This window comes from Nomascus leucogenys, chromosome 10 (genome assembly GCF_006542625.1).
Source record: "Nomascus leucogenys isolate Asia chromosome 10, Asia_NLE_v1, whole genome shotgun sequence".
In the NCBI taxonomy this organism is placed as follows: domain Eukaryota; kingdom Metazoa; phylum Chordata; class Mammalia; order Primates; family Hylobatidae; genus Nomascus; species Nomascus leucogenys.
In genome coordinates, this window is record NC_044390.1 from 36,571,669 (window position 1) to 36,595,427 (window position 23,759).

The window sequence follows — 23,759 nt, forward strand, 5'->3', positions numbered from 1 at the left end:
ATATCAATTCAGAAAATGGAATACATAACAGATCAATTTGCTACTTTCATAAATATTTTGCAAACATATAATTCAATTTTGGAACATGGTCTCTTTCTGGCAAAAGGAAATCATCACTTTCCAGCTGGTAAGATTAAATGATTTTCAGCTGTTGCCTGCTACAATGTAATTTAGCTATAATCAATTTTAAGCTGTTAAGAGTAGTTTCCAAACAATTTTCTTTTTCTTTCTCCCAAACAATTTCCATCAAAAACCACTTTGTTACTAAACAGAATTCTAGAAGTTTTTTTCAATTGTTACTTATTTCTCTTTTCACTATAAACATTTCACATGCCCTACCTGTCATAAAGCTTCATTCCTTTGTTTCTAGAATAATTCAGCTTCAGTTCTTTTCAAATCCACTGTTATTCCTACTACTCATATCCTAGAATAACCGTTCTAACCTCAAACCAATAAGGCTTTAGTTTTTTTTCACTTGCTTTCAACATAAAAGAGCTTTCACAGGTCAGTCACTACCTTATATAGGCAGAGTCAAATCTTAAAACCAAAATTAATTTGTTTTTAATGCTGGCAAGTTAAGTATACTTTCCACAACTTACTACTTACAATTCAAAGGCCACGGATATGTTTCAATATATTCCATCAGATTCCAATGCAACTTAGTTGTTTTAGAGTAAAATGTTAGTGTGTGCAAACCTTTAGAAGAGCAAAACAAAGATCCACGAGAAAAAATTCTCAGCCTGCAAAAAAAATCAGTTAACTCTGAAGGCAACTTTCATTTCAAAGAACATTTACCAATTCAGTGACAAGCGGACGAACACTTCCAACATAAGACGTCAGCTGCCGTTGTTTTAAGGTATGTAGAGTATTTTCCCTGAAAGAAATAATAAGTACCAAATTTTTTTAAGGGGTAATTTTAATAGGTCTATTTTTAAAAAATCAAATCAAGTCAAAGGAAGAAAGACAGACTACAATCCCAGAAAAAACATGCAAAAATCCTTAATACAGAAGTACATTTTAGCTCAGATGACTAATTATGTTGAGGGCTTTTTCATGTCCTTAATTGGCCATTCATCTATCTGGTTTTGTGAAGTATCAGTTCAAAATTTTGCCCTTTTTACTAGGATTATCTTTTTACTATTGAGTTATAGTTCTTTATGAACTACACATCCCAGTCTGTGGCTTGCTCCCATTTATTTTCTAAATGGTGGTTTTTTTTTTTTTTTTTGGAGACAGGGTCTCACTCTGTCGCCGAGGCTAAAGTGCAGTGGCACAATCCTGACTCACTGCAGCCTCGACCTCCTGGGCTCAAGTGATCCTCCCATTTCAGTCTCCTGAGTAGCTGGGACTACAGACACGCGCCACCATGCCCTGCTAACATTTTAATATTTTTGTAGAGATGGGTTCTCACTATGTTCCCCTGGCTGGTCTTGAACTCCCGGCCTCAAGTAATCCTTCTGCCTCAGCCTTCCAAAGTGCTAGGATTACAGGTGTGAGCCACCACGCCTGGCCAATGGTGTTTTTTTAATGATACATTTTTAATTTTGATAAAGTCAAACCAATTTTTTTTCCCTGATTATTGCTTTCTAAGATACATCTATCTATTCTCAAGTTATTAGGAGATCTTCCTATGCTTTTCTTTAAAAGCTTTATGGTTTTTAGCGTCTACATTTAGGACTATGACACATCTTGAATTAATTGTTGGGTATGGAGTGAGGGAGCCGTCAAGGTTAATCTTCTTTCTCATAGATATCATTTTTCTGCAGTTTGTAAAAAAGGCATTCCATTTCCTGCTGGATTGCTTTGATGTCCTTGTTGAAAACCAAATGACCGTATCAGTGTGAATCTGTTGTGGGGTTCTCTGTTCTGTTCCACTGATCAGCAAAAAAAAGGAGATTAACTCATTAAAAATTGTAAAAACCCAACAGGGCATTTTAACTAAAAAAAAAAAAGAAAAAAAACAAACAAACTTATTTTCTGAAAATGAAAACTTCCTTTCAGAAAAAAATCACATCCACTTAAGATTTAATTTTTAGGCCGGGCACGGTGGCTCACACTTGTAATCCCAGCACTTTGGGAGGCCGAGGCGGGCGGATCACGAGGTCAGGAGATCGAGACCACGGTGAAACCCCGTCTCTACTAAAAATACAAAAAATTAGCCGGGCGTGGTGGCGGGCGCCTGTAGTCCCAGCTACTCGGAGAGGCTGAGGCAGGAGAATGGCGTGAACCCAGGAGGCGGAGCTTGCAGTGAGCCAAGATCACGCCACTGCACTCCAGCCTGGGCGACAGAGCGAGACTCCATCTCAAAAAAAAAAAAAAAGATTTAATTTTTAACAGATGCTTAGTGGCAGTAATTTCCTAGCTAAACAGAGAAAATATATAATTGACTTACAGACTTTGTACACGTTACTGAATTCAAAGGCAATCTGACCTTTTTTTTTTTTTTTTTTTATGGAGTTTTGCTCTTTTTACCCAGGCTGGAGTGCAATGGTGCGATCTTGGCTCACTGGTGCCCGCCACCACACCTGGCTAATTTTTGTATTTTTAGTAGAGATGCGGTTTCACCATGTTGGCCAGACTGCTCTTGAACTCCTGATCTCAGGTGATCTATCTGCCTTGGCCTCCCGAAGTGCTAGGATTACAGGCGTGAGCCACTGGGCCTGGCCGCAATCTGACCTTTTAAAAATCTTTTGCAAGTCTTAAACCGTGCCCGGCCACAATCTGACCTTTTAAAAATCTTTTGCAAGTCTTAAAATAAACTGTCCCTTTAACTTAGGGGAGCTTTCTGGCTTCAAGGGCCTATAAGAATTTAGAAGTACTGAAGAGTGTAAGCAAAAGCGAGACAAAGCAAAACAAACCCACACAAGTAGCTGAAAACAGGACATTAGTGTCTTCTTGACAATCAGAAGATCATCTTCTGATATGATCAATAATCTTATTAAGAAAAAAGCAGGCAGATGATTGTTTGAAAACATAAATTGGACCATGTCATTCTTCTATTCTCAAGGTTTCCCATCACATTTAGAATAAAGTCCAGAATAGTTACATTGGCCTGCCTGTAAAAGCCCTATATCTGGCTTCCTCCAATCTTGTTTTCTACCATTCTTTTCCTTGCTGTGTTCCCACTGGCTTCTTTGTGCAAACACTTTACGTTCTCTGGGTCATTACAGTTTGTTTTCCTGCTCAGAATAGTTAACCCCCAGATTTCTGCATGGCTGGCCGCCTTTATTTCATAAAAGTCTCCTACTACCTTAGAAAAGCCTTCTCTGGCCACCTCTTCAATTTAAAGTAGGACTCCCTGCCCTATCTATCCATTAATTCTAATCCTTTTTTTTTTTTTTTTTTTTTTGAGCCGGAGTCTTGCTCTGTCACCCAGGCTGGAGTGCAGTGGCGCGATCTCAGCTCACTGTAAGCTCCGCCTCCCAGGTTCAAGCTCATGTCACATCAGCATTTAAATACAGAATTCAGGATCTCCTACTTTAAAAACAATCTCCCTTCTGAGTTACTTTTATTTTATTTTATTTTATTTATTTATTGAGACAGAGTCTCACTCTGTCACCCAGGTTGGAGTGCAGTGGCGCAATCTCGGCTCACTGCAACCTCTGCCTCCTGGGTTCAAGCGATTCTCCTGCCTCGGCCTCCCAAGTAGCTGGGACTACAGGCGCCCGCCACCATGCCTGGGTAATTTTTTGTATTTTTAGTAGAGACGGGTTTCACCGCATTAGCCAGGATGGTCTCGATCTCCTGACTTCGTGATCCACCCGCCTTGGCCTCCCAAAGTGCTGGGATTACAGGTGTGAGCCACAGCGCCGAGCCTCTAACTCATTTTTTCCCCCAAAGCTCAGAATACCCAACAGAATATACATTCGTCTCTTGGTATCCATAGGGGATTGGTTCTGGGACCCTACTCAGATACCAAAATACAAGGATGCTCAGATCCTTTACATAAAATGTTGTATTATTTTTATATAACTTATGCATGTTCTCCCATATACTTTATATCATTTCAATTACTTAGAATACCTAATACAATGTAAATGTTACGCAAATAACTGTTATACTATATTTTTAAATTTGTATTACTTTTTTATCTTGTTATATTTATTGTTTTATTCCAGTTATTTCTTTTCTGTTCTTTTTTTTTTAAGACAGCCTGCTCTGTTGCCCAGGCTGGAGTGCGGTGGCGTGAACTCAGCTCACTGCAACCTCCGCCTCCTGGATTTAAGCGATTCTCCTGCCTCAGCCTCGCAAGGAGCTGGGATTACAGGTGCGTGTCACCAGACCTGGCTAATTTTTGTATTTTTTAGCAGAGACAGGGTTTTACCATGTTGGTCAGGCTAGTCTCAAACTCCTGACCTTGTGATCCACCCGCCTCGGCCTCCCAAAGTGCTGGGATTACAGGCGTGAGCCAACACACCCAGCTTGTTTTATTCCAATTATTTCTGATCTGCAGTTTGTTCAATCCATGGATGCAAAACCCACAAATTCAGAGGGCCAACTGTATATTTGCAAATTAGCTACCTAACTCTCTTAAACAATTATAAATTCCATAAAGGCAAAGCCTTTGTTTTGCTCACACACTGAACAAAGTAGTGTGAACAAAGTAAAAACTGAATAATAACTTATTGAAAGATGAATGAACAACATCAACATTGAGTGACCTCAAGAATTAAAGTTTGGTAACTTACCAATATACTGATTTTGCATAAAACTCAATATTATCAGAAAATTCTCCAATTTCATCTTTGGCAATACTCTCTAACCAATCTACCACCAGCTAAGAAAGAAAGAAAAAAATAAATTAGTGTTAACTACCAAATCTATTCGTGTTTTATTTGTAGTGGCACTACTACCCTTAATTCAAACAGTTTCAGATTTTTTTTTTTTTTTTTTTTTTTTTTGAGACGGAGTCTCACTCTGTCGCCCAGGCTGAGTGCAGTGGCATAATCTCAGCTCACTGCAAGCTCCGCCTCCTGGGTTCACGTCATTCTCCTGCCTCAGCCTCCCGAGTCGCTGGGACTGCAGGCACCTGCCACCACACCCGACTAATTTTTTTTGTATTTTTAGTAGAGATGAGGTTTCACTGTTAGCCAGGATGGTCTCGATCTCCTGACCTCGTGATCCACCTGCCTCGGCCTCCCAAAGTGCTGGGATTATAGGCATGAAGTTTCTGATTTTAAAAATATCAAGTAACAATTTTTCCAAACACTGTTTTTACTTTTTTAAGATAAATAAATATTATGGCAAAAGAATAAAATTTTCTATAGGAATAATTGTTTTTAACAGGGTATTCCTGAAAATACTAGGGCTATTACTTAAAAATCAAAGAATAGGCCGGGCGCGGTGGCTCACGCTTGTAATCCCAGCATTTTGGGAGGCCGAGGCGGGCGGATCACGAGGTCAGGAGATCGAGACCACGGTGAAACCCCGTCTCTACTAAAAATACAAAAAATTAGCCAGGCGTGGTGGCGGGCGCCTGTAGTCCCAGCTACTCGGAGAGGCTGAGGCAGGAGAATGGCGTGAACCCGGGAGGCGGAGCTTGCAGTGAGCCGAGATCGCGCCACTGCACTCCAGCCTGGGCGACAGAGCGAGACTCCGTCTCAAAAAAAAAAAAAAAAAAAAAAAATCAAAGAATAAGGTTTCTAATTCCTTTCAATTGCAAATAAAAAGATCAAGTAGAAAAAAAATTCAGAAAATAGTTTTAAGTTAAAAAATACTTCAGTACTTTGCATGTCATTAACCTTTTCTCCATGTTTCATAAAAAAAAATTTTTTAAATTCTAGTCATACCTGACTTTGTCGAACAAGTGAATCCCTCTGAAATAACACTTCCACGACTGTTTTTTCACTGGCATTAAGAGCCTATTATGAAAAATATTTAAAGGATAAACAGAACGAAAAGAATATGCTGTAAGAAATATTATTTTAACAGAAAGATAAAAAGCCAGTATGAAACAAGTACAGTTAATCATCTATACATAAACATTTTACCACATAGTAAATCTGTATATTCATCATTGAAAAGTATCTATTGTGTAAATTCCAAACTGCTACATCAATTGCAGCTGCTCTTACCTCGTATTTTGATTCTTTACACTTGAAATTTAAAATTCCATTTTCCCAGAGATGGTGTTTTGGGGAAAAATAAACACAAAATAAAACAAACAAAAAACTTTAATAGGCCAGGCATGGTGGCTCACACCTGTAATCCCAGCACTTTGGGAGGCCGAAGCAGGCAGATCACCTGAGGTCAGGAGTTCGAGACCAGTCTGGCCAAAATGGTGAATCCCCATCTCTACTAAAAATACAAAAATTAGCTGGGCGTGGTGATGAAAGCCTGTAATCCCAGCTACTCGGAGGCTAAGGCACGAGAATCACTTGAACCCAGGAGGCAGAGCTTGCAGTGAGCTGAGATCACACCACTGCACTCCAGCCTGGGTGACAGAGCGAGACTCCATCCCAAAATAAAATTTAAAAAAAACTGTAATAAAGGGCTGAATACAGCCATGTTACATGTTAGAAACTAAACATTTAAAAACTTTAAAATCCTTTATAGTCTATACAGAAGTTGATAATAAAAGCTAACAGCAATCCAAGGCTCTTACAACTGACTTTAAAAGACAATTTAATGCAAATATTAGCAAGTAATACTAAGCAGTATATTAAAAGGATAATATATTGTGACCAGTTCAAGAATGGGTCAAATTAATTAATTAATCCATTTTATCCATGGGTTAAAGGAGAAAAGCTACATGGACTTCTTGACAGGTACCAGAATATTTCATAAAAATATCTTCATAAATTTTACCTTGCCATTTTGATGTAAAAAATATATATATCTTCATAAATTAGAAGTAGACTAACTGAAACCTCTAGCAAACATACAGTCGTCCCTTGGTATCCATGGGGGATTGGTTCCAGGACACCTCGTGGATACCAAAATCTGTGGATGTTCAAGGCCCTTATATAAAATGTTGTAGTATATTTTATTTAATTATTTATTTATTTTTTGAGACAGAGTCTTACTCTATCACCCAGGCTGGAGTGTAGTGGGCCTGATCTCAGCTCATTGCAGCCTCTGCCTCCTGGGCTCAAGTGATTCTCATGCCTCAGCCTCCCAAGAAGAAGGGAGGTGCTTGCCACTACACCTGGGTAATTTTTGTATTTTTAGTAGAGACGGGTTTCACCATGTTGGCCAGACTGATCTCAAATTCCTGGCCTCAAGCAATCTACCTGCCTCGGCCTCCCAAAGTGCTGGGATTGCAGGCATGAGCCACCTCATCCAGCCAAAATGCTGTAGTATATTTTAAATCATCTCTATTGGACCTGGCTGTGATAAAAAAGAATAATGAACAACAACAACAAAATCATCTCTAGATTATGTATAATATCTAATATAATGTAAATGCTACATATGTAAATAGTTGTTATATTACTTAGGGAATAAAGATAAAAAACATCTGCACATATTCAGTACAAACCCAACGATCTTTTGAGACAGGGTCTCACTCTGTCACCCAGGCTGGAGTGCAGTAGCACAATTACAGCTCACCTCATTCTTGACCTCCTGGGCACAAGCGATCCTCCCATCTCAGCCTCACATGTAGATGGGACTAGGCATGCACCACCATGCTCAGCTAAGTTTGTCACTTTTTGCAGAGACAGGGTCTTGCTATCTCGCCCAGGCTAAAGTGAGCTATCTTGAACTCTGGGCTAAAGTGAGCCTTCCACCTTGGCCTCCCAAAGTGTTGGGATTACCAGCATGAGCCTCCACACCTGGACCATTTTTTTTTCTTTTTTGATAGTTGGCAGAGCTAGCTGAGGTTTTATTTTGGAAAAAAAAAAATTGAATTGTTTTGTAGCTGTAGGCATGGGCAAGGGGGGTACCCCAGGCGGTAAACTCCCCCCACGGGTGGGCAGAGGGCTAGGGCTGAGCCTCAGGTGGGTCTCCTGTTCCCTGTGCTCCTCTGGACAGCAGCCTCTCTGGGGCAGCCACAGAAGGGGTAGGCTAGGAGGGGCTGTCACGGCTGTTCACTTGGTCAGTACATCAGAGGACTCGGACACCAGCTTTCCATCGTGGGTCTCAATCTTCACAATCACAGCCCTGGTGGAGCTGGTGCAGCTGAAGGAACTAGAGCCCGCACCAGAGCCAAAGCTGGAGCCCAGGCTTTGTGAGGCCCCCATAGGCCAAGCTCAAACCACCTGCATAGCCGCTGGTGGTCTTCGTATGGATACTCATGTTCTGCATCCCAGACTCCAGCCGGCTCTCCTCGTCCTCCAGCAGCTTCCTTTAAGTGGTGATCTCGATGTCCAAGGCCAGCTTGAAGTTCATCAGCTCCTGGTTCTCCCGCAGCTGCCATGCCATGTCCTGCTTGGCCCACCTGCCTCCAGCTTGGAGAGCTTGGGGTTGGCATCCTTAACTGCCAGCTCCCCGTGCTGCTCAGCATCTGCGATGGCAGCCTCCAGGGAAGCCCTCTGGCCTTTGAGGCCCTCAATCTCATCCTGGAGCCGACTGATGTTCCTGTTCATCTTGGAGATCTCAGTCTTTGTGGGCCACGGGTCATCCCATGCTTCCAAGCCAGCTCCTCATATTTGATCTCATGCTCTCAGCCTCGGCCTGGCTGTGGTTGGCGATCTCCTCGTACTGCGCCTTGACCTCAGCAATGATGCTGTCCATGTCCAGGGATGATGCTGTCCATGTCCAGGGAGCGACTGTTATCAATGGACAGCACCACAGACGTGTCGGAGATCTAGGACTGCAGCTCCTGGATCTCCTCTTCATACAGTTGCCTAAGGAAGTTGATCTCTTCAGTAAGCCCTTCCAGGTGAGACTTCAGATCTACCTTGTTCTTGTAAGCTTCATCCACATCCTTCTTGATGAGGACAAATTCATTCTCCATCTCTGTATGCTTTTTGATCTCATCCTCGTACTTGTTCTTGAAGTCCTCCACCAGCTCCTGCATGTTATCAAGCTCCACCTCCAGCTTCAGCTTCTCTTGGCCCAGAGTGTCCAGCTGCCAGCAGAAGGTTGTTGATGTAGCTCTCGAACGTGTTGTCCATGTTGCTCTGAGCCGTCTTCTGCTGCTGCAGGGGCCCCCACTAAGTCTCCAGCATCTTGTTCTGCTGCTCCAAGAACCGTACCTTGTTGATGAAGGAGGCAAACTTGTTGTTGAGGGTCTTGATCTGCTCCTTCATCTGGGTGCACACAGCTTGGATGTTGGGGTCCACCTCCAGGTTAAGGGGGCTCAGCAGGCTCTGGTTGACCGTGACTGCAATGATGCCTCCCATACCGCTGGCCCCACCAAAGTCTCCACCCAGGCTACCCCAGAAGCTGCTGCTGCCCATTCGGGAGAAGCTCGAGGAGCTGATGCAGGCACTGGGCCCACACATGTAGGAACGGCTACTGAAGGCCCCGGGGCCAGAGTTGGACACCTTGAAGGACTTCTTGGTCACTCTGATGGACATGGTGGAGGCAGGAGTGAAGGCAGGCAGGCTGAGCTAGGCGAAGATTCGAGAAGCAGCAGAGAAGCTGCTTCTTGGTGATTCTTTTTTTTTTTTTTTTAAAGAATACTTTTGATCTGCGATTGGTTAAATTCACGGATGTGGAACCCACATATAAGGAATTTCAGCTGACTACACTAAACTTTAGTAAAGTGAGATACTACCTTTAAAATCCAGAAGATGAAGAGTAAGAGTCCATTATTATTCAACTTTACTTTGAAAATTCTAACTAACATAATAAAACCAGGAAAAGAATTAAGTTAGCAATAAGTATGGAAAAACAGTCGAAGTCATCACTACTTGTAGATAACAGAATTGCCTGGAAAACCAGAGGAAGCCTATTAAAACTAGTAAGTGAGCTCACTAAATAGCCAAATATGACAGTCTTCCTAGATGTGCATTTGGAATGAAGTATTTGTGGGATAAACAAATTAAAAGATTGGAAAGATATTAAAAAATATTTTAAGTGAAAAAGTAGCCTTGGAGTTTGAGACCAGCCTGGGCAACATGGTAAGACACCCCGTATTTATAAAATACAAAAAAGAAATTAGCGGCCGGGCGCGGTGGCTCACGCTTGTAATCCCAGCACTTTGGGAGGCCAAGGCGGGCGGATCATGAGGTCAGGACATTGAGACCACGGTGAAACCTCGTCTCTACTAAATATACAAAAAATTAGCCGGGTGTGGTGGCGGGCGCCTGTAGTCCCAGCTACTCGGAGAGGCTGAGGCAGGAGAATGGCATGAACCTGGGAGGCGGAGCTTGCAGTGAGCCGAGATCGCGCCACTGCACTCCAACCTGGATGACAGAGCAAGACTCCGTCTCCAAAAAAAAAAAAAAAAAAAAAAAAAAAAAGAAATTAGCCAGGGATGGTGGTACACACCTGTAGTCCTAGCTACTTGGGAGGCTGAGGCAGGAGGCTCACTTGAGCCCAAGAGTTCGAGGCTGCAGTGAACTATGATCATGCCACCACACTCTGGCCTGGGAGACAAAGTGAGACCATGTCCCCGCCATGCTGGCCACCCCAAAAGAAAGAAAAAGAAACAAAAGGAAAAAAAAGCAGTCTAACAGATACACATAAAATATTTATTATAAATATACATTATCTCCTTTTTTAACTATATATACTTGCTTCAAATATGAATTACTTTTGGGCGAGGCACGGTGGCTCATGTCTGTAATCTCAGCACTTTGGGAGGCCAAAACAGGTGGATCACTTGAAGCTAGGAGTTCAGGACCAGCCTGGACAACATGGTTAAAACCCTGTCTCTACTAAAAGTACAAAAATTAGCCGGGTGTGGTGGTGCATGCCTGTAATCCCAGCTACTAGGGAGACCGAGGCATGAGAATTGCTTGAACCCGGGAGGTGGAGGTTGGAGTGAGCTGAGATCACGCCACTGCACTCCAGCCTGGGCAATAGAGCAAGACCCTATCTCTTAAAAAAAAAAGAATTACTTTTAAAAACAGAAAATATAAAGAAGTTACAACCCCAAAAAGGCATCTGATCTTGGTGGTTTAATGGGCATATATGTGTACATATTTTTTCAAAACAGATACAGCTGGTTCATTTTGGAAACAAGTCTCATCCAGAAATGTTATTTGCTGCATTTAAAAAACATCTGAGGCTATTTGCATGTTTCTTCCCCAAACCCTCAATCCAGCCAAGTCCAGTTTTACCACCCAAGGTCCTTTCAGGATCCCAGGCCTGGAGGCTGTAGAAGACAGCATTGAATCCTAAGGGCAAAAGAATGGTGTTTACTTGTCCAGACTTTCTCTCACACACACATATATGTATGAAGAAAAACATTCACAGCATTTTTTTAAAATTATTTTTTAGAAACGGGATCTCACTCTGTTGCCCAGGCTAGAGTGCAGTAGTGTGACTGTAGCTCACTGTAGCCTTGAACTCCTGGGCTCAAGTGATCCTCTGGCCTTAGTCTGACAAGTTGCTGGGACCACAGGCATGTGCCTCTACACCAAACTATTTACTGCATTATTAATGGCTACAGCAAAAGTACCAGTAACAACCTAAATATGTCCAGCTGAATGTCTCAGAAAATTACAGTACATTTATACTCTGACATACTATGAAAAAATATGGTAAAACCTACATGAATTTTAAAAAATCTAAGAAATATTAATTTTAAAACTCTCAGTATAAGCCAGGCACAGTGGCTCACACCTGTAATCCCAGCACTGTGGGAGGCTGAGGTGGGCAGATCACAAGGTCAGGAGATCGAGACCAGCCTGGTCAATACGGTGAAACCCCATCTCTACTAAAAATACAAAAATCAGCCAGGCGTGGTGGCACAAGCCTGTAGTCCCAGCTACTCGGGAGGCTGAGGCAGAAGAATCACTTGAACCCAGGAGGCGGAGGTTGCAGTGAGCCATGATCGTGCCACTGCACTCCAGCCTGAGCGACAGAGTGAAACTCCGTTTCAAAAAAAAAAAAAAACTCTCAGTATAATGTATAAATGAAATCATATTACATGTTAAAAAACAAATGTGTGTGTGTATATACAAGTATGTGCGTGTATGTTCATATATATGTATGTATCTATAAAGATGCATAGAAAAATGTCTGGTAGGATACATACCATGACTGTCACACTAAATAGTCAGTGGGATAAAAAGGGACTTTTACCTTTAACTCTCTAATATAAATCAATATTTGATTATTTTATGAGATTGAACCTTTTATTTACTTGTACAATTTTTAAAAAATGAAGAAACTCAAGATGGAAGGCTGAAAATAAAATCCTGGCTGGGCGCAGTGGCTCATGCCTGTAATCCCACCACTTTAGGAGGCCAAGGTGGGTGGATCACCTGAGGTCAGGAGTTCGAGACCAGCTTGGCCAACATGATGAAACCCTGTTTTCTATTAAAAATACAAAAAATTAGCTGGGCATGGTGGGGCACGCCTGTAATCCCAGCTACTCAGGAAGCTGAGGCAGGAGAATCACTTGAACCTGGGAGGTGGAGGTTGCAGTGAGCCGAGATCACGCCATTGCCCTCCAGCTTGGGCAACAAGAGCAAAACTCCATCTCAAAAAAAAAAAAAAATCCTGTTAGTAACATTTTAATTTGTATGTATTTATAAAGGAAAAAACATAAAACTTACAGTAACTGCAAATACACTTTCCTCTTCTAATGCAGACTGTATTCTGTCTCTGGGGAAAAAATAAGATAAAATAAAAAAGCCTTACTTCACACGAATATAATGCACGCACCACTGAGCATCTGAGAGAAGGAAAATTTGGCTAACTTCTTTTTAAAAATTTTTTATTATTTATTTTTTCAAATATGTATATCTGTATTTTTGTAAACAAAAATGGGACAACAGGCTGGGCACACTGGCTCATACCTGTAATCCCAGCACTTTGGGAGGCTGAGACAGGCAGATCACTTGAGGTCAGGAGTTTAAGACCAGCCTGGCCAACAACAGAGTGAAACCCTGTCTCTACTAAAAATAAAAAAATTAGGCCAGGTACGGTGGGTCACGCCTATAATCTCAGGACTTTGGGAGGCCAAGGCGGGTGGCTCACCTGAGGTCAGGAGTTTGAGATCAGCATGGCCAACATGGCAAAACCCTGTCTCTACTAAAAATATAAAAATTAGCCGAGTGTGTTGGCATGCGCCTGTAATCCCAGCTACTTGGGAGGCTGAGACAGGAGAATTGCTTAAACCTGGGAGGCGGAGGTTGCAGTGAGCTGAGATCACACCACTGCATTCCAGCCTGGGCAACAGAGCGAGACTCCATCTCAAACATAAAAACAAAATAAAAATACAAAAATTAGCTAGGCATGGTGGCCAGCATCTGTAATACCAGCTATTCAGGAGGCTGAGGCAGGAGAATCGCTTGAACCTCAGAGGCGGAGGTTGCAGTGAATCAAGGTTGTGCCACTGCACTCAACCTGAGCAACAGAGTGAGACTCTTTTTCAAAAACAAAACAAATGGCGGAGGGGACATCATTTATATATTAATATGAAATCCAGTTTTCATATAACAATATGTCATGAATATCTTTCCATGTCAATGAATATACACAAATGGTAATTTATTTATTTATTTTTTTTGAGATGGAGTCTCACTCTGTCACCCAGGCTGGAGTGCAGTAGCACAGTCTCGGCTCGCAACCTCTGCCTCCAAGGTTCAAGCGATTCTCCTGCCTCAGCCTCCCAAGTAGCTGGGATTATAGGTGTCCACCACCATGCCTGGCTAATTTTTATATTTTTAGTAGAGACAGCATTCTACTATGTTGGCCAGGCTGGTTTTGAACTCCTGACCTCAAGTGATCCACCCACCTTAGCCTCCCAAAGTGCTGGGATTACAGGCATGAGCCACCGTGCCCAGCCCACAAGTGGTAATTTAAAATGGCTGCAAGTTATTCTGGTTCTAAAAGAGCTGCTGTAATTCATTTAACCAGTTCCTTAGTAGTAGTTTTTAATTTTTTGAGATTGAAAAGTTTTATTCATATGTGGTTGTATATATTTCTCATTATTTTCTTAGGTTAAATTTCTAGGCATAAAATTCCTAGATTCAAGGATATGCACATGGTATAATCTTTGCCTTCTGGAAAATTTGGTTAACTTCTTTCAAACTTCCATATTACATGAAGTCTAACTTTCAGCTCTTTTCTTAACTTAGCCTAAGTATTGCACTATTTTTAGTACTTTCCTTAAGTCTTTACACACATCCAATTTTGGTAACTACCAGCTTTATGATCTGATATCTTCCTCTTCCCTCTTGACTCACTCTTGACAACTAAGGTATTCGAAATGATAAGCATCAAAAATAGCAAAATCTATTTCCAAGCATGACCTACCCTAACTTTTAAATTAATTTGCCTGTTGGTTTATTACCTTATGTTTATTTCACTTATGAATGCCAGACGCCATTACCTATACAAAGAAGCCAGCAGCCTCCACGTGACCATCTCCTGTTGAAGAAGCCAGAGCATACTGGCTGTTTTTGAAAATTTTTGAAGTCCAGGTGTTGCTCGACTCACTATTTTACTCAGTATATTCACCTGAATAAAAAACACAGACGTAAAGAGGTTAATTTTCTACAATTTTGAGTCATTGATAAGTTTGTATTTGAACAGAGTGCTAAAATAATTGTATTTAATAAGTATATATTATAAAATTGCCTTCTCTATTTTGTCTTTTTAAATTAAATGTAATGTAATGATCCCACTAGAAATGGATCTAATTTGGAACAAGATGTGTTTATCTGAGTATATATATATAAGTCTAACATACTCTTGATTTCAGATCCAACAGTGGCAGTGATGGATATATTTTTTTCTCCCTGTATATCTACCCAGAGGATAAGTTAAATCAAACCTATACCTGAAAAAATCATAAGCCAACATTTTAGCAATTAAAATTTTAAAAGTTATCTTAAAATTATGTTTGAAAAATTTATATCAGGTAACTAATCAAGAAAGATATTTTCCCAAGATTGGCACCAAAAACATTATCATTTCTAAACAAAACACCAAAGTCCTTCCTCATTCCAAAATAGTGGTCTTAAACCTTTTCAGAGGCTGGGCGCGGTGACTCATGCTTGTAATCCCAGCACTTTGGGAGGCCGAGGCAGGTGGATTGCTTGAGGTCGGGAGTTTGAGACCAGCCTGGCCAACATGGTGAAACCCCATCTCTACTAAAAATATAAAAAATTAGCCAGGCATGGTGGTGTGTGCCTGTAATCCCAGCTACTCAGGAGGCTAAGGCAGGAGAATCACTTGAACCCACGAGGCAGAGGTTGCAGTGAGCAGAGATCCTGCCACTGTACTCCAGCTGGGGCGACAGAGTGAGACTCTGTCTGGGGAGAAAAAAAACAAAAACGAAAACAAAAACAAAAAAACCTTTTCAGGACTGAGGCACATGTGAAAATCTAATAAAAGGCATGAATGATCCCCCCTAGAAACATCCACACAATTGTTTATCAGGACGTTTAACAACCCAGGGTAAAGAAAATCTTTCTCAAAGGTTATTAACAGTACCTCATTATCTTGTCAAGACGAATTAAGGAACAAGATTGCTCTCATTCAGAACACGACAATGGGTTTTCCCACCCCTTAATAAGTATTCACAAAGTAATGTTACTACTGTCTTAAGACTAGTACTTCATAAAAGTGTTATCTGTACTTCATTCATTACATTCTCAGTTGAATCCTGACTCCAGTGATTCACTAAGTGTTATTTAATGAAGCTACTGCATTTATAATAGAACAATTCAGAGGTCAATTATTGAAACACTAAATGATAAAAAGTTGTCTATTACTATTATTTCAATCATTACTGAATGCAGTATTTTCTTGAAGTCTTTTCCTCTTTCTAAAAATAGACTTCTTTAGTGTAGTTTTATTTTATTTTATTTTATTTTATTTTGAGATGGAGGAGTCTCACTCTGTTGCCTAGGCTGGAGTGCAGTGGCAGAAATCTCGGCTCGCGGCAACCTCCGCCTCCCGGGTTCAAGCGATTTTCCCACCTCAGCCTCCTGAGTAGCTGGGATTACAGGTGCCCACCACCACACTCGACTAATTTTTTTGTATTTTTAGTACAGATGAGGTTTCACCATATTGGCCAGGCTGGTGTTGAACTCCTGACCTAAGGTAATCTACCTGTCTCAGCCTCCCAAAGTGCTGAGATTACAGGTGTGAGCCACTGCGCCTGGCCTAGCTTTAGATTCACAGCAAAATGGGGCAGAAAGCAGAGTACCCAAATATCTCTTCCCCCACACAATCCCAGCCTCCCTCACCATCAATATCTAACACTAGAATGGTATATCTGTTACAACTGAGGAACCTATATTGACACATCATTATCCCCCAAAGTCCTTAGTTTACATTAGGATTCATTCTTGGTGGTGTACATGCAATGAATTATGACAAATGTATACTGACATTTGTCCCCCATTATAGCATAAAGAGTAGTTTCACTGCCTTAAAAATCCTGTGTTCTACCTATTCATTGCTCCCTCCCAACTAACTCCTGGCAACCGATGATCTTGTCACTGTTTCCAAGTTTTGCCTTTTCCAGAATGTCATATAGTTGTAATCATATAATATGTAGCCTTTTCAAATTGGCTTCTTTCACTTAGCAATATGCATTTAAGGTTCCTCCATGTTTTTTCAAGGCTTGATAGCCAGTTTCTTTTCAGCACTGAATAATGTTTCACTGCTCAGATGTACCAGTTTATTCATTCGCCCACTGAAGGATATCTTGGTTGCTTTCAAGTTGTTATGAATAAAACTGTAGAAAACGTCTGTGTAGGTTTTTGTGTACACAGTTTTCAACTCACCTGGGTAAATATCAAGGAATGAGTTTGCTGGATCATATGACAATAGTATGTTTAGTTTTGTATGAAACTGCAGACTGTCTTCCAAAGTAGCTACAGCTGTTTGCACTTCCACCAGCAATGAATGATAGTTCCTGTTGCTCCACATCCTCTCCAGCATTTGGTGGTGTCTTTTGGATCTTCACCATTCTATTTCTTTTTTTGTTTTTGCAGAGATGGGGTTTTGCTATGCTGCCCAGGCTGGTCTTGAACTCCTGGCCTCAAGTGATCCTCCTGCCTCAGCCTCCCAAAGTGTTGGGATTACTGGTGGGAGCCACAGCACTGGCCTGGATCTTCATCATTCTAATAGGTATGTTGTAGTATCTCATTATTTTAATTTGCAATTCTCTAATGACATATGACGTGAAGCATCTTTTTTTTTTTTTTTTTTTTTTTTTGAGGCAGAGTCTCACTCTATCGCCCGGGCTGGAGTGCAGTGGCTCAATCTTGGTTCACTGCAACTTATGCCTCCCAGGTTCAAGCGATTCTCCTGCCTCAGGCTCCTGAGTAGCTGGGATTACAGGTGCCCGCCACCACACCTGGCTAATTTTGTATTTTAATAGAGACAGGGTTTCACAATGTTGGCCAGGCTGGTCTCGAACTCCTGACCTGCAGTGATCCGCCCACCTTGGCCTCCCAAAGTGCTAGGATTACAGGCATGAGTCACCGCGCCTGGCCAAATCATTTTTCATATGCTTATTTGCCATCTGTATATCTTCTTTGGTGAGGTGCCTGTTCCCATCTTTTGTTCATTTTTTAACTAGATTGTTCATTTTCTTATTGTTGAGTTTTATTTTGTTTAATTTCCAGAATAAATGTGCAGGATGTGCAGGTTTGTTACTCAGGTAAACGTGTGCCATGGTGGTTTGCTGTACCTGCTGACCCATCAACTAGGTATTAAACCCAGCATACATTAGGCATTCTTCCTGATGCTTTCCCTCCCCACACTCCCACTTTATTGTTGAGTTCTAAATGTTCCTCGTATATTTTGGATTTTCCTTGAGACAGGGTCTACTCTGTCACCCTGGCTAGAGTGCAGTGGTGTGATCATGGCTCACTGTAGCCTCAAACTCTGCAGCTCATGCAATCCTCCCACCTGAGCCTCCCAAGTAGCTAGAACCACAGGTGCATAGCACCATGCTTGGCAAATGTATTTCTTGTAGAGACAAGGCCTTCCCATGTTGCCCAGGCTGGTCTTGAACTGCTGGGTTCAAGTGATCCTTCAGCTTTAGCCTCCCAAAGCATTGGGATTACAGATGTGAGCCATTGCATCTGGCTGGATTTTCCTTTTTTAAAGCAGCAGAATCCTTTTTCTCCCAAAGAAATCTTGTATGGGCCCTCAATATGTAAAATGCAGGAATGCTCTAGTTGACTTTCCCTCCATTCCTGCCACTGTTCCCCTAAGACATCTCCCTTAAACACTATGAAAATTAGGTTAATGCTGTTTATAAAAACTAAAAATACTGAAGTTTGACTAACGATGGAGTGAAATTCGCTTACCTGACTACCACAGATGTTTTCATACTCTTCCACAAGATCAAAAACTGTACTCGAAGAGTGCTTCAGAAAAGACTGCAGGAAATCAGAAAACATACTCATGGATGCTAGAACACACCAAAAAAAAAAAAAAAAGGAATAAAGAAAAGTTAAGTGACATACTTCTAGGTAATTCTGTTTGTTTGAAAATGTATTTATTTATTTATTTATTTATTTTTTGAGATGGAGTTTCACTCTTGTTGTCCAGGGTGGAGTGCAATGGCATGGTCTCAGCTCACTGCAACCTCCACCTCCCAGGTTCAAGTGATCCTCCTGCCTCAGCCTCCCAACTAGCTGAGATTACAGGCGTGCATCACCATGCCCGGCTAATTTTTGTATTTTTAGTAGAGATGCGGTTTCACCATATTGGCCAGGCTGGTCTCAAACTCCTGACCTCAGGTGATCTGCCCACCTCAGCCTCCCAAAGTGCTGGCATTACAGGTGTGAGCCACCGCACCCAGCCTGTTTGCAAATTTAAATGGCTACAAGTCTTTTATAAATTCACTGCTTTTTTTTTTTTTTTTTTTTTGAGACAGAGTCTCGCTCTGTCACCCAGGCTGGAGTGCAGTGGCGCAATCTCAGCTCACTGCAACCTCCACCTCCCACATTCAAGCAGTTCTCCTGCCTCAGCCTCCCGAGTAGCTGGGACTACAGGCACGTGCCACCATGCCCGGCCAACTTGTATTTTTAGTAGAGATGAGGTTTCACTGTGTTAGCCAGGATGGTCTTGATTTCCTGACCTTGTGATCCACCCACCATGGCCTCCCAAAGTGCTGGGATTACAGGCGTGAGCCACCACATCCGGCCTTAAATTTTTTTTTAATTGGCAAGATACACATAATATAAAATTTATCTTAATTATTTTTCTTTTTTTTTTTTTTTTTTAAGAGAGGGGGATCTTGCTCTGTCACCTAGGTTGGAGTACAGTGGTGCAATCATGGCTCACTATAGCCTCAAACTCCTAGGTTCAAGTGATCCTCCCACCTCAGCTTCCCCAGTAGCTGGGACTATAGGTATATACCAGCCACCACGCCCAGCTAATTTTTTATTAGTCTATAGAGACAGGGTCTTGCTAACTCCTGTCTCAGCATCCCAAAGTGGTAGGATTAAAGGCATGAGCCACTATCCCTGGCTTAATCATTTTTAAGTGTATAGTTCAGTGTCAGTAAGTACATTCACATTGTTGTGCTACCATCACCACTATGTATCCACAGAACTATTTTCATCTTGTAATACTGAAACTCTGTACTTAATAAACATCAACTCCCCACTCCCCACTTACCCCAGCCCCTGACAACCATCCGTCTACTTTCTGCCTCTGCACGTGTTGACTATTCTAAATATCTCATTAAGTAGAACCATAGAGTATTGCCCTTTTATGACTGGTTTATTTCACTTAGCATAATGTTCTCAAGGTTCATCCATGTTGCAGCATGTGTCAGAATGTCCTTCATTTTTGGCTGAATAATATCCCATTGCATGTATACATCACATTTTGTTCCCCCCATTCATCTATCAACAGGTACTTGGCTTGCTTCTACCTTTTGGCTACTACGAATCATGCTATGAACATGCATATACAAATATCTCTTTGTGACTCTGCTTTCCAATCTTTTGGATATATACCCAGAGGCAGGTTTGCTGGATCATATGGTAATTCTGTTTTTAATTTTTTGAGGAACTGCCATACTGTTTTTTTTGAGGAACTGCCATACTGTTTTCCAAAGCAGCTGTACTATTTTACATTCCAACCAATAGTGCACAAGGATTTGAATTTCTCCACATTGTTGTCAATACTTGTTATTTTCTGGGTTTTTGTTGTTGTTGTTGGTTGGTTTGTTTTTTAGTAGCCATACTAATGGGTGTAAGGCAGTATCTCGTAACTCACTGTAGTTCTGATTTGGATTTTCCTAACGATTAGTGACATTTGAGTGTATTTTCATGTGCTTACTGGTAATTTGTGAATCTTCTTTAGAAAAGTGTCTATTCTATTTCTTTTTCTTTCTTTCTTTATTTTTTGAGACGAAGTTTCGCTCTTGTTGCCCAGGCTGGAGGTGCAACGGCACGATCTCGGCTCACCGCAACCTCTGCCTCCCGGGCTCAAGCGAGTCTCCTGCCTCAGTCTCCCGAGTAGCTGGGATTACAGGCATTCACCACCATGCCCGGCTAATTTTGTATTTTTAGTAGAGACAGGGTTTCTCCATGTTGGTCAGGCTGGTCTCGAACTCCCAACCTCAGGTGATCCACCTGCCTCAGCCTCCCAAATTGCTTGTCGTCCAGCCTCTGTCTATTCTATTTCTTTGCTCATTTTTAAATTGGGTTGATTTTTTTGTTGTTGAGTTGTAGCAGTTTTTATACATTTTGGATATTAACCCCTAATCAGATATATGATTTGCAAATATTTTCTCTCATTCTGTGGGTTGCCTTTTCACTTTGCTGATTGTATCCTTTCATGCACAAAAGTTTAAAATTTTGATGTAGCCCAATTTATCTATTTTTTCTTTTGATACCTAAAGGTCTTTTGAGATCTCAAAGATATGCTATTTTATAAACAATTACTTAAGAAATTGAGCCAGATTTAAAAATATCTGAATTATATTTTAAGCACACCATTACAAAGTGGTGGTGAAAGTTTTAATACATACTAAATGGCATGTTCCACTCTGGGAAAATACAAGCACTTGGCCTAAGTAGAAAGTATTTTGAGTCACTTAATACAAGTACCTATTTTTGACAGATACTACAAGAAAGTAGTAGTTACCAAAGTGTTAAGAGTAGGGCTCTGGAGCTAAACTGCTTAGTTTCAAATCCTGGTACCACTACTTCCTAGCCAGGTGGTTTGAGGTAAGTTACTTAACCACTTTGAGCAGTAGTTTCCTTTTCTCTAAAATGGGAATAATTATTGTAACTATTTAATGGACCACCATAAGGATTACATGAGTTAATGCTTGTACAGTGGTCATAACACTATCTGAAAAAAAAATAACAGTATTAGGGTCCAGGAGAAAACAAAACACATCAACAATGTTAGATTAAGAACTAAACCTAAAGAAAGAGATGCTCTTTCAACAGCACAAATAAGAAAAAAATTACAATATGAGACTTGTCTAATAACATAACAGGCTGCTATTTACATTAAAAGATAAAATGGCAAGATGCCGCTCAGATTGAGAACCAAGGTGAGGTTCTCAACCTTCTAGTGATACTGTATCAAATACCATAGCCACAACCATAACTAATTAGCTTAAGGAAAAATATATTATAGACAGAAGACCACATGAAGACACAGGACAAAGACAGCCATCTGTAAGCCAAGAGAAGAGGCTTCAGAGAAAACCAAGCCTGCCAAGACCTTTACCTCAGACATCTAGCCTCCAGAATTGTGAGAAAATAAATTTATGTTGTTGCCTATAATCCCAGCACTTTGAGAGGCTGAGGTAGTAGGATCACTTGTGTCCAGGAGTTTGAGACCAGCCTGGGCTGGTCTTTGTAGACCCTGTCTCTACAAAGAAATAAAAAATTAGGCTGGGCACGGTGGCTTACACCTGTAATCTCAGCACTTTGGGAGGCTGAGGAGGAAGGATCACTTGAGGTCAGGAGTTTGAGATCAGCCTGGCCAACATGGTGAAACCTCTCTCTACTAAAAATACAAAAATTAGCCAGGCGTGGTGGTGGGCACCTGTAATCTCAGCTACTCGGGAGACTGAGGCAGAAAAATCACTTGAATACAGCAGGTAGAGGTTGCAGTGAGCCGAGATTGCACCACTGCACTCCAGTCTGGGCAACAGAGTGAGACTCCGTCTAAAAAAATAAATAAATAAATAAAAAATTAACTGGTGGCCAGGCGCAGTGGCTCACACCTGTAATCCCAGCACTTTGGGAGGCCAAGGCAGGTGGATCACACGCGGTCAGGAGTTTGAGACCAGCCTGGCCAACTTGGCGAAACCCCATTTCTACTAAAAATACAAAAATTAGCCAGGTGTGGTAGCAGGTGCCTGTAGTCCCAGCTACTCAGGAGACTGAGGCAGGAGAATCACTTAAACCTGGGAGGCGGAGGTTGCAGTGAACCAAGATCCCATCACTGCACTCCAGTCTGGGTGACAGAGAGAGACTCCATCTCAAAAAAAAAAAAAAAAAAATTAGCTGGGCATGGTGGTACACGCCTGCAGTCTCAACTACTCAGGAGGCTGAGGCTGCAGAATTGCGTACGCCTGGGAGGTTAAGGCTGCCGTGAGCCATGATTGTGCCACTGCATTTAGCCTGGGTGACAGAGTGATATTTTTTTTTTTTTTAGACAGAGTCTCGCTCTGTAGCCCAGGCTGGAGTGCAATGGCACAATCTCAGCTCACTGCAAACTCCACCTCCCAGGTTCAAGCGATTCTCCTGCCTCAGCCTCTCAAGTAGCTGGGATTACAGGTGTGCGCCACCATACCCAACTAATTTTTGTATTTTTAGTAGAGACGAGGTTTCACCATGTTGGCCAGGCTGGTCTTGAACTCCTGACCTCGTGATCTGCCTGCCTTGGCCTCTCAAAGTGCTAGGATTATAGGCGTGAGCCACCGCGCCCAGCAACAGAGTGAGATTCTTGTCTCAAAAAACACACACACACAAATCTGTTGTTTAAGCTACTCTCTCAAGAATAAAAGCCAGAAAGAAAGAAAAGAAAAACATAATGATGTTCAGAAACAGGAAGAAATGGTTTCCTTGATCTTAGTAAAGTGAAAAGCTACTTGTCACAAAGCTCAATGCCATTTTACCAGCTTCTCCAGGATCATCCTCACGTAACATAACAGCACTGATAGTTACATCTTCTGTTATACTGTGGGGCTCTGTGTTTGTGAAGAGCCCGGAACGCTGTGATGAAAATGCAGCTGCCCAGTTACTGTCATCCAGATTAGTAACCTTAAAAAAAAACAAAAAAGTAAAAATACAGAAAAGTGATGGAGTTATTGTCACTGAGTGGATACTTTAAAAACAAATAAGGTTTCTAAAAATTATATGTATGTATGCATCTTTTTTTTTTTTTTCCTTCTTGAGATAAGGTCTGGATCTGTTGCCCAGGCTGGAGTTCAGGTGGCACAATCATGGCTCAATGCAACCTTTGCCTCTCAGGCTCAAGCCATCTTCCCACTTCAGCCTCCCAGGTAGCTGGGACTACAGGCAAGTGCCACCACGCCTGGCTAATTTTTGTATTTTTAGTAGGGATGGGGTTTCACCATGTTGGCCAGGCTGGTCTCAAACTCCTGGCCTCATGTGATCCACCTGCCTCAGCCTCCCAAAATGCTGGGATTACAGATGTGAGCCACCATGCCCGGCTACTATAGTGTATTTTTAATACTTATGTGAAGTCATTCTGCATCATAGCTTACATAACATTTCTTT

At 41.5% G+C, this 23,759-nt stretch overlaps 1 protein-coding gene and 1 pseudogene across 4 annotated transcripts in view; both read right to left on the reverse strand.

The window, feature by feature from the left end:
• Window positions 1-23,759, reverse strand: part of NUP107 (nucleoporin 107) — a 58,372-nt gene that overhangs the window by 29,812 nt on the left and 4,801 nt on the right. For 3 of the 4 annotated variants that reach the window (XM_030820018.1, XM_030820016.1, XM_030820017.1), the window contains exons 5-11: window positions 23,135-23,279; window positions 18,342-18,445; window positions 14,399-14,526; window positions 12,618-12,666; window positions 5,790-5,861; window positions 4,689-4,777; window positions 796-874 (exon numbers count right to left, since the gene is read on the reverse strand). In XM_030820018.1, coding sequence (XP_030675878.1) covers window positions 796-874; window positions 4,689-4,777; window positions 5,790-5,861; window positions 12,618-12,666; window positions 14,399-14,526; window positions 18,342-18,445; window positions 23,135-23,279 — 666 coding nt within the window. The remainder of the gene's footprint in view (window positions 1-795; window positions 875-4,688; window positions 4,778-5,789; window positions 5,862-12,617; window positions 12,667-14,398; window positions 14,527-18,341; window positions 18,446-23,134; window positions 23,280-23,759) is intronic. The other variant, XM_030820020.1, reaches the window with a different exon arrangement.
• LOC105738354 lies at window positions 8,031-9,607 on the reverse strand (annotated as a pseudogene).